The 14,041-nt window shown below is 40.4% G+C and overlaps 1 protein-coding gene across 2 annotated transcripts in view; it reads left to right on the top strand.

The window, feature by feature from the left end:
* Positions 1-14,041, top strand: part of LOC308042769 (ephrin type-B receptor 5) — a gene marked incomplete at its 3' end in the record, with an annotated part of 62,960 nt that overhangs the window by 35,003 nt on the left and 13,916 nt on the right. For both annotated transcript variants that reach the window (XM_080348410.1, XM_080348409.1), the window contains 2 exons: positions 8,576-8,731; positions 10,815-11,153. In XM_080348410.1, coding sequence (XP_080204536.1) covers positions 8,576-8,731; positions 10,815-11,153 — 495 coding nt within the window. The remainder of the gene's footprint in view (positions 1-8,575; positions 8,732-10,814; positions 11,154-14,041) is intronic.

Below are 14,041 nucleotides of genomic sequence, written 5' to 3'. Positions count from 1 at the left end.
CCCTTGCTGTATTTTGTTTTGCTTGGAATGTTTTTTTGCTGCCCTTATTGTCCAAGTGAGCTTTTTGGTGACCTTTTCTCTCTCAACTTCTTTGGTTCTTGGTCTGTCCCCTCCTCATTTTCATTTTCTTCACACACAGCCCCCACTCCACGTTCCATTATTCCAGCACTTTTCTATGCCGGTTTTGATATTTGTTATTGTTACATGTCTGTCAGGAATTGTTCCTCTGTCCTCCCAAGTGGAACTTGTCTCCAGTGAGCAGTCGGGTCAATACAGGCAACACAAGGGCATGTATTTTAGAGGGTAGCTGAAGAAAACTGGGTCAGTGTCTTTGAGATGAGATGTACCCAGCTGTTGTGGCATTCTTACACGGTGTCAAGATATGAAAAGTGACTGAGAAAACCTGAGAGAAAAGCATTTGCACAATCTGAACTCTGCTTTCTCCTTTCTTAGTAACCTTGACTTGATGGAAAGTGGCAACTTGCTTTGCCCCCTGAGGTGCTAGCTCTGCAATCCTCTATTCTTGCATTGGATATTGTGAATGAGAGCTAAATCTGTGTTTTCTTGGAAAGTACTGGTGCCTGAGGGATGATCAAGTCATACTATCCCCAGTGACAAGGCTTGTGGTTTAACTTGTGTTCACAGAATCACAGAATGTCCTGAGTTGGAAGGGACCCACGAGGATCATCAATTCCAACTCATGTCCCTGCAAATGACAATTCCATAGTTCACACCGTGTGTCTGAGGGCATTGTCCAGTGTCTTCTTGAATACTTTCAGGCTTGGGGCTGTGACTACCTCCCTGGGGATCCTGTTTCAGTGCTTCACCACCCTCTGGGTGAAGAACTTTTTACTAATGTCTAAACTAAACCTCTGCTGGCACATCTTCCTGCCATTCTCTCGGCTTCTGTCATTGGTTGCCGAAGAGAAGAGACCAGCACTTGCCCCTCCTCCTTTCCTTGTAGGGAAGCTTTAGACTGTTAGGAGATCTCCCCTTAGTCTCCTCATCTCAAGGCTGAACAAACCAAGTGGATTTAGTCACTCCTCATACGGTTTCTTCTCCAAACCCTTCATCAACTTTGTAGACCTCTTCTGGACACTCTCCAGTAGCTTCATATATTTTTTATACTGTGGTGCCCAGAACGGCACACAGTACTCCAGGAAGGCCACACCAGTGCAGAGTAGACCGGGACAATCAGCTCCCTTTTCTGGCTGGCAATGCTGTGCTTGATGCACCCCAGGATATGGTTAGCCCTCTTGGCTGCCAAGGCACACTGCTGGCTCATGTTCAACTTGCCATCGACCAGAACCCCCAGATCCCTCTCTGCAGAACTGCCCCCAAGTCTGTATGTACAGCAAGGGTTGCCATGTCCCAGGTGCAATTTTAGGCACCTGCTGTTGTTAAACTTCATGTGGTTGGTGGTTGCCCATTTCTCCAGTTTATTCAGATCCCTCTACAGAGCCTCTCTGCCCTTGAGAGTGTCAACAGCTCCTCCCAATTTTGTGTTATCGACAGACTTACTAAGTATTCCCTCTAGTCTTATGTCCAAGGCATTTATAAAGACATTGAAGAGTGCTGGCCCTAAGATGGATCCCTGCAGAACCCCGTATGGACTGGTTGCCAGCCTGACATATCCCCATTCACTAGAACCCTCTGATCCCAACCCATCAGCCAGTTGCTCACTCACTGCATTATGTGTTTATCCATCTGTATGCTGGACATCTTGTTAAGGAGGGTACTGTGAGAGTCAGTATCAAAGGCTTTACTGAAATCCAAAAAGATCACATCGGCAGGACTCCTTCGGTCCACTAGGTGGATAACCTTCTCGTAGAACAAAATTAAATTTGTTAAGCAGTAAGAAGGGATTGTAAGGTACATGAAAACTGAAAAATCTCATAATGAGAGATGGAATCTGTCTGTGTGTGGAAAGACAACCCTAGGCTAACTTTAACTGCTGGAATAAAAGGAAGTGTCTTTTGCCTATTCTTCTTGCCCTCTGTGGGCTGAAGTCCTGAGTGCAGTGAGGTAGCATATCTTAGGGAATTTTGGAAAGAATAAAAGTGCTCATGGATGTAAGAAGTTCCTTGACTAGATGCAGAGGCAGAGTCAGGGCTTAGGTGGAAGCAGAATGCATGTGATAGCTGTATGGCCTGTGAAGGCCATTCTTTAGCTACATGGAGGCCAGTGAGTGTCTAATGTAGGCAGTCCAGCCTTATTTGCCAAAATTGCAAATGTTAAGTATAAGTTACTATGAATTTTAGGTCATAGTCTTTTTTTTTTTTTAAGGTGAGCTTTTAATTAGGAAGGTGGAGGAGATGTGAGTCATGTTTAATCACTGCAAACTGGCTTTGCTTGTGGTGTGCTGTATGATTTCATTTTGCTATTCTTCTTCTGGAAGTAGAAATACCCAAGGGCAGAAAGAGAGTTTCAAAGCATGATCCTTTGACCGTGTCTGCCATGCCTCCTAGAAATACCAGTATGAGTTTATAGATTTATGCAGTCATTTTTTTTTTCTCTAGACAATGCAAGAACAATCACTGCAGAGAGATCTTTCCTCCTAAGTTGCTCTGGATTCCACTCCATAGTTCTTTAGCTGTAATTTCTGTTGTCTGAGTTGAACTGGGCAGGTGAGTCTCTGCCTTATTGCTTTTCTTTACACTTTTTTCAGTCTCCTTTAAACTCTTTTCTTGTCCCCTCAGGGGAACTTCTGAACATCTGAAATGACATGTAGCCTAGTGTAAAGAACTTCCCATTCATTGTTCCCTGTCCACCCACAATCCTGTTGCTGTCCTCTTTGCATCCTTCCTTGAAGTATTTGTGTACATTCCTGAGGTGCCTGGAAGCCTTCTCTTCTCCAGGCTGAACGGTCCCCGGTGTCTCAGGCTCTCCTCCTAAGAAAGATGCTCTAATGTCTTAATCATCTTTGTGGCCCTTTGCTGGATTCTTTCCAGTATGTCCATGACTCTCTTGAACCGGAGAGCCCAGAACTGGACACATGACTCCAAGCGTGGCCCATACTATGTTCTCCAGGAGGATATTATGAGAGATAATGTTGAAAGCCTTACTTGAAGTCAAGGTAGTCACTATCTACTGCTCTTGCCTCATCTACCAAGCCAGTAATTTCATCATAGAAGATTGGTCAAGCCTGAGTTCCCCTTTGAGAATCCATGCTGGCTACTCACAGTTACCTTCGTGTCCTTCATGTGTGTGGAGGTTTCCAGGACTCATTTCTCTGCCATCTTCCCAGGGATCAAGGTGAGGCTGAGCTGTCTCCATTTCCCTGTGTCCTCTTTTTTGCCCTTCTTGGAGTGACATTAGTTTTCCTACAGTCCTCAGGCACCTCTTACAGTCTCCACAGTCGTTTAAAGATTATGAAAGGTGGCCTCAGAATGGCATCAGACAGCTCCCTCATGGACATATCCTATCAGGGCCCATAGAATTATGTAGGTCCAGTTTGCTTAAATATTCTTTCACCTGATCTTGCAGCAAGAGGAAGATCTTCCTTGTTCCAGACTTCCTCTTGGTCTTGCTAGTCAAGACTGATGTGAAGAAAATGTCCCTTATCAATTGCACCACGCAGCAGTGGGCCCACATTTTCTTTAGTCTTCCTTTAGCCACTTACGTACTTAGAGAAGCCCTTCTTGTTTTTGACATCCCTTACCAGTTTGTTTCCAGGTAGGCTCTGGCTTTCCTAACCATGTCTCTGCAGGCTTGGACAGTGCCTTCATGTTTCTCCTGGGTTACCTGTCTCTGCTTCCACCTTCTGTGTACTTCCTTTTTATGTCTTAGTTTAGCTGGAAGCATCCTGTTCAAACCTTCTTCCGTGCAGAGCCTTATCCCATGGGACTGCTCCAAGCAGATCCCCAAACAGGTCTGATCTGTTCTCCTGAAGTCCAGTGCTGCGAGTTTTCTTTTTACCCCGCTCTATCCTCTCAGGATCTTGAACTCCACTGTGTCATGGTCACTGCAGGCAAGGTTGCCGTCAGCCTTCACATTGCCAGTGAGCCCTCCCTAATTTGTGAGGATGAGGTCCATCAGGGCACCTCCCTCATTGCCTCCTATATTGCTTGGGTCAGGAGGTAGTCACTAGTGCTTTCTAGGAGCTTCCTGGATTGCTTATGCCGCACTGTCTTGCCCCTCCAGCAGACATTAGCGTGGTTGAAGTCCCCCTTGAGGATCAGTGCCTCCAAACATGAGGCTGTTTCCAGCTGTCAGCTCTCAACTCTATTCAGTTTTTCACATGTAAGCATCCAAGGCCATCTGAGACACCCTGGTATAGCCAAGACATCTACTCAGGACTTGCAGAAATGACACAGGAACAGCAGAAGACCCAGCACCTAATGGAGTGCTGGGTGGCTGAAAACTGATGGCACATATTAATAATGCCATCTGCATAACGGACAGAATGGAAACCAGGAGCAGCTGAATTTTTCCTTGGGTCTTTACTTTAGTGTGAGCCAAATTGCTCATTAGGTTCCACTGATTGGATTGACTGGCAATGGAACTGAGCAGCTTGTCATGGATATCTGCACAGAATATGGGCTGAATGTCACATACCAGAGATGTTCATGGGCTACTGAGAATACCACTTGACTGTGCTCTGCGTAAGTGGAGATTGACATGTACTGTTATACTAGTCTGCTCTCTTGATTTTTTCTTACACAGAGCCTTAAGATTCTTTCTCTCTGTCATGTGGTAACATAACTTTTGTTTGTTTGTTTGTTTTTTAATAGAAAACAAATTACCCATCACAGCCTGTGTTTTGTACTTGAGTAATCTTGTAAAAGTGACACATCTTTATAGAGACTTTAACTCACTGTTTGTATCCCACTTTCACCTATTTCTTTGGGTCACTGAGGAATATGTTAGCCAAAATGACATAAATTCCACCTCTTCTCCCAAAAGGGAGGAAGCATGTGAGGACAGAGAAGTATTAACTGAAATTTGTTTTCTTGCTGCAGTAGAATTTTATTTGTCCAGTTTACTCAGATGTAGTGTAGTGCTTATAAATGAGCCTGTGTGCCTGCTTTACATTCTGCTTATGTTAAATATGGGATAAGGCATTCAGTCTGCTACTTTGCTCTCAATGGCAAAATCTCTTCAGAAACAGGCCCGGTTCCTTCATAAATGTGATTAGGCACCTTTTTTTTTTTTTTTTTAAATTAATGTCTGCTGCTTGTGTTGAAAGTCTTTCTCAGAAGCCTGTTGCTTCAATTGGTAGAAACATTGTTCTTATTTAAACCCGTAATTTGCTGTAAAGTCACCTGTTTTCATGCTGACAGTGCTCTTCATCACAAACAAACAGTTTTTCGTTCACTGACTTTTACTGTTTTGGGATTACATTAAAGAATAGATGCTGCCTCAACGAGTTAGAAGGAGAATAGACAACAAGAAACCACCTAAGTGTGACAGCACAAAAAGCATAGCACATTGGGCAGTGCTATGGGAGGCAGCAGTAACCTGCCTTGCAAGTGGTGCAAGCATATAAAGGAAAGCAAGGTGCATTGATGAAGAAATTAGATTTTGTGAGGCAAATATGGGAAAATAGCTGTATGGATTTGATCTCTAGCATTTGTTAAGATTACCTTTTCCAAATCATTGTCTCTATAGTATTGTACTACATTTGTGGTATAAGTAAATAACATCGTTATGCATTAGCAGTTGCCATGTCCCTATACAAAGGTTTGCATTTTTGTTGTGTTGCGTGACTGGTTGGTTTCTACAAGCAGCTGTTGACTGCATCTGGTCACTTGGAGTGACTGTCCACAGCACTAATTAAATCTTGCATAGCCTTTTATGCAATACACTTGCTCTGCCTTGCATAAACTGGCTTTCTTTACTGACGTAGTAGTGCTGCTGGGATGTTCATTCCATTACATAAAACCTACAACCTTGCACTTTTGCTTAATACCTTTGTCGAGCTCATCAGCAGTGTGCGAACCCTTCACACTTCATCCCTGTATCCCCAGGCTCAACAGCAAGTTGCCGTTAGACTTCAAAGCACCATGTAAAATTAAAGATTTATTTTTAACACAATCATGTTTATTTTAAAATAAATGTTATTTACTAAATTTCAGAATTCCTTCTTCATTCACGGTTTTGTTTAGCTTTCTGTATGATCTGCAGTTTAGCTAGAAATTAATATACCTGAATTCTCTTAGCACTGCCCTTGCAGGGTAAATATGGTTTTTGTACTGCAGAGCTAAAGTGTGTATCCACTACAGATTTCCTTTTAGCATCACACAGACTTCAGGCATTATCATTATCTGTTCATTTTCACTATTATGACTAGAAGCAGCCATTGTTCCATTTCATGTCAGACTCTAGTCCTGGATTAAAAAAAAAGAACTATTCTCCAGAGTCTACCTTGAGAAGTGGAATGAATGTGGCATTAATTCTAAGCCTTGCCAAAAGCTTGAGAAGTGGTTTGATGTGAGAAAAAAACGGATGAGATAAAAAGACTTGTAAGAAAATAAAAACGCTCACATTCAGTTCAACATTCTCAGATTTGAAATAAATAAAGGGAGATCCCTGAAAGTGATAAGTTTTGGTTGAATGACTATGCAGTGAGGTGGATGAAAACTTCACATTCATAATACTCATAGTTTCAGTACAGATGCATTTGTCAAGGAATGTGAAAATTATATTCTACATCAACAACTGTTAGCAGAGCCTTAAACTGAAAGGGACATAATTCATAAAGTGAACAAAAGCTTACTTTTTTGGCCATAGCAACATAGGAACAGATCTTTCCATATGAGAATAATTTGATTTTCTGATGTATAAAGGCCTGAAGGCAAAAGCAGTTGCTCTTTTCTTACCTTCATGCATCATATGCAAATTTACAAACTCTTCTTCATTCCTTTCCATATGACAATGTATCACATGCTGGATGTTGTCATTTTCTCAGTGCTGGGAAGAATGAGTATTCTCCTATCTAATAGCTATCATTCAGAGTTACTGAAGTCCCTTTTGTGGTGTGACCTGTTGGAGGACTTGCCATTCTTAGAACAGCACATGTGGAGGTTACTCTGCAGCCAAGATACCTTCCGACAGAGAAGATGAAGTAATATAACTAGTGTAAAGCTTGATGAGACTCTTCAGAAGTTATTGGTTATTATGTCTGGACTACAGCTGTAATCTTTTCGGCTTTGTTAAGATTTGCTTCCCTGCAGTCCCGTAGTCCCATCAAAAATTCTACAATGGACTTTGAAAACCCAAAGCAAAGAGAATTGAACACATCTAAGAAGAGGGTTAGATAAACAAGTGACTGTTTTTCTGAAGTTGTTGATTTGCTAAGAAAGACGCATCAGTGTCCACTCAGCACCTATATGGGTTAGAAACATTTCCAAATATTTGTTATTGGAGGTGAAAGTCTATAAGTACAGTAAGTAGCAGCCAGATGGGCTAATTCTGCAGGTTCTGGTGTGGTATTCCATTTTGAATATTCATTAGATACCCTAATTTCATATTAGCACCCATATACAATATTCTTCTCTTACACATTTTCTTTTTTTAGGTAACTTTTTGCTATTCAATCCTTTGAATTTTTCTGCTTATGGTAATCACTAGGACAGTTGGAGTGTGTCCCATGTGTCTTTTGTAATCAAATGCTCATCTAGGGTCTATCTGAAACTTTCCCATTGCCTGTAATTGCATTTTATTGTGAAGTTAACTAACTGAATGTCACTCCACAAATGAACTTTTACCTCAGCTTGTTAGTCCATAAAATCTAAGAGAGCTATTTATTTGGAAAATCAGGTTTAGAAAACTTACATAAAAATTGTAAAAGATTTATCATAGAACTTCAGTGGAAGATCCAAGCACTTTCTGTTAAGTAATGCAGCATAGCTGCATAGCTTGCCAAACCTAGAATGTGCTAATCTCCCATATTGTTAATAAGTTATTATGTTTTAATTTTCTTTCACTTTGGGATGGATTTCTGTCCTTCTTTCAGTTTTTTGCATAGACAGGTTCCTGTGCATTTATAGATTAAATTTGACCAAATTAGGAGGCTTTTGTCCGTTATTGGTAAGCTTTCCAACTTATGGGAAAACAGTAGGACTGTCAATCTGTATGCCTGCTCCTAATTTTGATGCAAAATCAGCTATGGTAGCTTATATTACTTGAAGCAATGAAACTGTTGAAGGCAGCATAAAAAATCCATTTTTGTGGCTGTGTTGGGTTGGGAGGAGGAGGTGTGGGGAATACCTGTAACTGTTATGGCTCTTTCCAGACAGATCATGTTACTATGCTCTTTGGCTTCTCCAATACCAAGGCTCTTTGAGTGAGTAATGAGAAGACAATTATTTCAGGTGGCCAAAGCTGTCTCTGGACTGGTCCTCTTTCATCTGCCAGTGAATCAATTAAAAACCCCTTGTATGGAATAAAATAAGCTTTTTGAAATTATACCTTTAACAGTACATGCTCCATAAAGCAACAAAAACAGTAGTAGCTACTCTATGTAACAATTTCTCCCTACAGAGGCATGAGTTAAATGTAAATAAGTTTGCATTGTTTCTGGAATGTGAATTAATGAGTTTCCTACTTTTGCCTCTCATTTTTCTCCTTTCAGCCTGTCCCCTTGGTTTCTTTAAAGTGTCTGTGGGACATGACCCCTGCCTTCCATGCCCTGCCCACAGCCATGCTCCACTGCCAGGTTCCCGTGAATGTGTGTGTCAGAACCACTACTATCGATCTCCTATGGATAATTCTGATGCTCCCTGCACTGGTAAGTATTTGGATGGAGTGTTTGAAAACAAGAAGGGCAATTAATGAGAGAGAGTGTGCCTGAATAATTCAGAGGAGTTGCAATTCACCTCTTTTAATGATCTTTGAAATAACCCAAAACTTCCTTTTGCTCCTCCAGTTGACTACAGGGTATATCCATTCACTGAATGTAGATGAGAATGTTCCCACATGCTTTTTACAATGTTGATACATTGGTGAAACTGTGTTTTGAGAATACTGGAGTGTTGCAATGCTAGATGCTCAGAAATGAAAAAAGGTCTAATTTTAGATGACTCATGCAACCTTAAATAAGTCCATTGCATGTATGCATAAGGTACACTTTTAATGAGAGAATAATAGACTAATTTCTCGTGAAATGCTAAGCTCGTTTCATACAAGGGATAAATATTGTTCTTTGAAGGAGTTAACCAATATTTTCTTTATCACTGAAAGTGTGAAGAACATATTTACAGCACAGAATTCAAACTCTGCAAATTCTGTTTATGGGAAAATAATGGTTTCGTTGGCTTCCCTGTGGTTCTCATCCTTTATGACTTTTCACAGTCATTGATTATGAATAATAATAGGTCAAGAAAGAATAATTAGACACAGAAAATGAAATAAGGTTAATGTTAGGACTCAAAAATATAGTTTAAATGATATATCACATGTCGCCCTTGAACTTTGTGGAAGTGAAAGGGAAAAAAAGTGTCCTAAAGTATCTTGCAAACACTTTATGGCTCTGAAATTAAACACTCAAAAATCAGGAAATATCATTGTGGCTTTTTTCTGTAATCCTTTGCTTCCTATACTGCACAGAATCCATCTTCAACAGCATCAAGCAGTCTTTACTCCATAGGGATTATTTTTCCCAAGCAGTTGCCTTTGCATTGACTGTAATAAGACTCCTCAGGGAGAACTAACTATACTATACCACAATGCAAATACTGGGTGGCTCAGTTAAGATCACAAAATAAAATTTAATTCTGACATTTCCTGATGTACAAATGCTTCATCTTGTCAGTAATACATTTTTTAGAACAGTCGTCTGTGTGTAATTTTCCAACATAATTTATTTTTAACAGCATTGGAAATGTGACGCCCCAAGGAAATATAGCTATTGAAAATACTCAGGTGCTCCACCAGGGACCTAAATTTGCAGCTGGAGAGATTTCCTACAAAGACCTCATCCACTTGTACTAGTAGAGTTGTCATAATTTGCATTTATCAGCATTAGAGAAAAGGTTTTGCCCATAGTTTTCTTCAACATTTCTTGACTATAGATTATGAGAATTCTTGGATTTCATTACAGCCTTTGGAGGGAAATGTTCTGTAAATCATGTTTTCCTTGTCACTTCCTGTCCCTGAGCTCAGCCTCTCTATCCCTGCCATTCCAGTCTTGCTTTGTGTCTATGCCCAGGCTTAGCAGTGCAACACTGATGCTTATTTTTACCTATTTGAGCTTTTTACTTTCTAGCTCCAATGTCTTGTCCCATTCTCATAACCATGCCATCTTCTCACCGTGTGCTTTTTCCTTCTTGTCTCTGTGCCAGCAGGGGAAGTTTTTCAGCTGTCAGAGTTTACTCCTGATGCCATTCAGAAATCTGATAGCAGGAATAAGCATGGGGAAATGGGGTGTTCTGTTTGCATAACAGATGGCACAGGCTAACTGAAGGCTGAGGAAGTTCAGAGATACTAAGTGCCAAAGCAAAGAATTAGAGGTCTCAGTAGAGACAAATCCTTACTAAGCTTGTGCAAAATTTAAAATTTCAAAGGCTTAGAGTTGCCCTAAACACTGACTGTTCTTTTAGGGAAATTAAAAGTCACCCTTGAAACAAAGACCCTTCTTGTTAATTTTGTTTCTCTTAAATATTATAGTACAGGTACTCCTTCATGTCTCTAAATATGATGTAGGAAAGAATGTTTTTATTAACCTTATTCAGGGAAACAACTAAAGAAGAGTAAGAATGAGAAGACAAGCAACTTATTCTTCTGTTCTGTTCCCCATGCTTTATCTCTTTATCTTCTCCTCCACATCTCTGCTATTCTTTCAAGGGATTCTGATCTTTCATTCTGTCTTCTAGGTATCCCCTCTGCTCCTCGTGACCTTAGCTATGAAATTGTTGGCTCCAATGTGCTCCTGACTTGGCGGCTCCCCAAGGATCTGGGTGGCCGCAAGGATATTTTTTTCAATGTCATCTGCAAAGTGTGCCCAGCAGGATCCTCAGGGCCATGTGTGCGCTGTGGGGACAGAGTACAATTTGAACCACGCCAAGTGGGCCTGACAGAAAGTCGTGTGCAGGTCTCCAACCTCTTGGCCCGTGTGCACTACACCTTTGAGATCCAGGCTGTCAACTTGGTGACTGAACTGAGTCCAGAAGCGCCCCACTATGCCACCATCAATGTTAGCACCAGCCAGACAGGTGAGGACACCCCTGCATCTGTGTTCCAAAATTTCTACTTCTGTCTCTCATTTGTTTTGTTTTTATCTTTTGAATCCTGAAGCTTTGTTTTCTTGTGTGCTGTGCCTTTTTTATCTTGCCCTGCTTCATGGTGCGAGACAGGACATGCAATCTGGGTTTGATGGGGATTTTGTGAGCTTGCCACAGCAGCTCTTAGAGAGCATGTCTTCATTTCCTCTTCACCTTCTCTTTTTCCTAGTCTCCTTGATTTCATCTTTCCTAGCACTTTCTACCTTCTCAATTTTCTTTTTGTCTTTCTGTGTTTTGAGATACTCTGTTTTTCCATCCATTCTTGTTTCTATATACCACCTTCCATTTTCCTTGTCTCAGTTCATACTCAAGTGCACTATAACAAGTAGTATTGAGTGTTTCATCAAATCTCTCCACTCTTTCATTGCTGCACATCAAAGTAAGGAACTTGAAAACTGAGAGACATATAGGCATTGTGGGAAAGTGGGGGGGAATATGAGGTTGACAAAACATCTGCCACAGTGTATTGTCACCCTGCAATCAAACCTTGACAGTGTGTTGGGTGTCTCTCTTTAAGGTGCCTCTCTTGTTCGCTGAAACTGTTTCAGGGGAGGACAATTTTCTTAAAAAACACTGTGTACTGAATGGCTTCTTTTTGTGTTGTTTTTTTTTCTTGCTCTTCCTCAAGATCATTAGGAGTAAGCTTGAGATGAGCTGCCCTCAATTCGTAGTGACAGCTTACACTAACAAGGCCCTGCTTCCTCCGTCACGTGGCCTGTCTCGTCCACACCCGCTGACTTCAATGCCTTCAGCAACTTTTCACTTTAACATGGCTTATTGTTGTTGTTGGTGTTATTATAACTATTATTATTTTTTTACTATTATTATTATTATTCTACAATCAGAGATGGACATTTCAGAATCTTATGTTCTGAAGGAGACAAGGAGAGGACAGTAAGGCATAAAGGGTATAAAAAAAGCAAACTGGAGAAAGATAAGCTTTCAGAATAAATGGCCATAGCAAAAAAATTTCTCTCCGTTGAATTAAAGGTGACCAAAGAAAGACCTTCCAGCCCTTGCAGTTTCTGAATATTCTGCTTATTCATACATCAGTCAGAGTTCTCTCACTTCTTCCAGATACCCATCCAAAAAATTCTCTTCCCCACCCTCTGTCCCTTTGTTGGAGATATCTTAGGCAATATTCTGTGCTGGAACAGTTACACTTTTCTTCTTCTTTTTCCTCTGCTGCTACTTTGCTCTTCATCTTTGCTTCCAAAACACTGTTCATCTAAGAGCTGGCTTACTTCTAACAGTCTGCTAGCCCTGCTTCAAAGTATGATAGGATCCTTTGGTTACACAATCACATTTTTCTGTGGTAGCCTGATTATGATGTTCCTACTCTTCAGTGACTACCTGTTTGAAGACAGAATAAGAAGGGTTGGCACTGAAAAGCTTCCTTTAATATAGTAAGACTTAACCTTCTGTAGCAAAAAGCATGTGAAACCTGTTTGGATAGTAATAATAAAACCTGTTTGGATGGTAATAGTATGACACGCAAATAAGATATGCAAATTACCAGAAGGAAAACTGTCTGGACAAGAGAGAAGGGAGTTGAAGTGCTGAGGGTGAGTACTTAGAGAAGTGTCAAAATATATAGAAAGATGTTGGGAGGCTGTTGCAGATGGCATGAACTGCATGAGAAAAGGCTATTATGTAATTGTAGTGGCATTCTGCTTCTTCACAGATGGGAAACTGACACAAATAAAGCAAGCAACTTAAAATCCAATCATATTATTAAAAAAAAATCTGACTAAAATTTTAATGATTATTTTAACATCTTCAAGTGTACTCATCAGGTAAACAAATAATCTCAGGTGTCAGGACAGAAGTCAGGTTTTCATTTAAAGGATTGTGAAAAGTCTTTATCTGTGCATAGCTGTAACTTTTTTCCATTTTTTTCCCCTGCACCTTCCATTGAACCATGTAGTAATGTCTGTTGCCAGAGACATGCTACTGAACTTATTCATTCAGGCAGTTTTTACATTCATGGAAAGAAGAGGAAGGGATAAAAACAGTAGAGACTCAAATGCTGGAGGAAATCTATACAGACTTTTAAAAGCAAGTAGATTATTTATTTATTTATTTATTTATTTATTTTTTACTGAATCCAGACCTTATGGAGACTAATGGAGATATGTGAGGATAAAGGTTATGTGACCTAGGTTGCCTTGTACCTGTGAAAAGATACGTAGCAGCCTTCTGCATCAGCTGGATTCAGAGCAGTGGGACCTGGCAAAACCAAAAATCTGTAGAACTGCAGAAATGAAAGCTAGCCAATCTGAGGCATGTGTAAGAGGCTGCAGACCTGACAGAAAATTGTCACATGAAATGGTGTAAGAAGAGGAAAATAATTAAATGCCAAGTTTGATTATGAGATTATTAAAGGAAATGGATGAGTTGCTTGAAGATGTTGCCTTTTCCAAAGAGAGACAAAAGAGTCCAGTAGACTTATTTGCCAAGACCAGGGACACATGCAAGCCATTTTCTTGATCAAAACCGCAAAAGGAATACAGAGAGCTGTCAAAAGTTACATACTACTGTGTTTAGCCAGGTTAAAACAGGTGAAGCAAGTGGAGTGTGAGCTCTGTGTTCATTGTCCTCTGAACGAACTAGTTAAAGTAATTAAACTAATGAACATTAATTTTCAAAGTAACAACTGTTTGTTTATTTATGATCTAATTGCCAACACAGAGCACTTGGCAAATGCTTCTAAGAATTTAGCTATATTGTTTACTTCTTACCTACAAAACACAAAAATACTCTTAAGGTTTAATTTTCCCTTAGTGACATTTGTCAACTCTGCCATCATTAGCAGATTT

The sequence above is a fragment of the Nesoenas mayeri genome (genome assembly GCF_963082525.1).
Source record: "Nesoenas mayeri genome assembly, chromosome: 1".
In the NCBI taxonomy this organism is placed as follows: domain Eukaryota; kingdom Metazoa; phylum Chordata; class Aves; order Columbiformes; family Columbidae; genus Nesoenas; species Nesoenas mayeri.
This window is presented reverse-complemented; position numbering and strand designations above follow the sequence as displayed.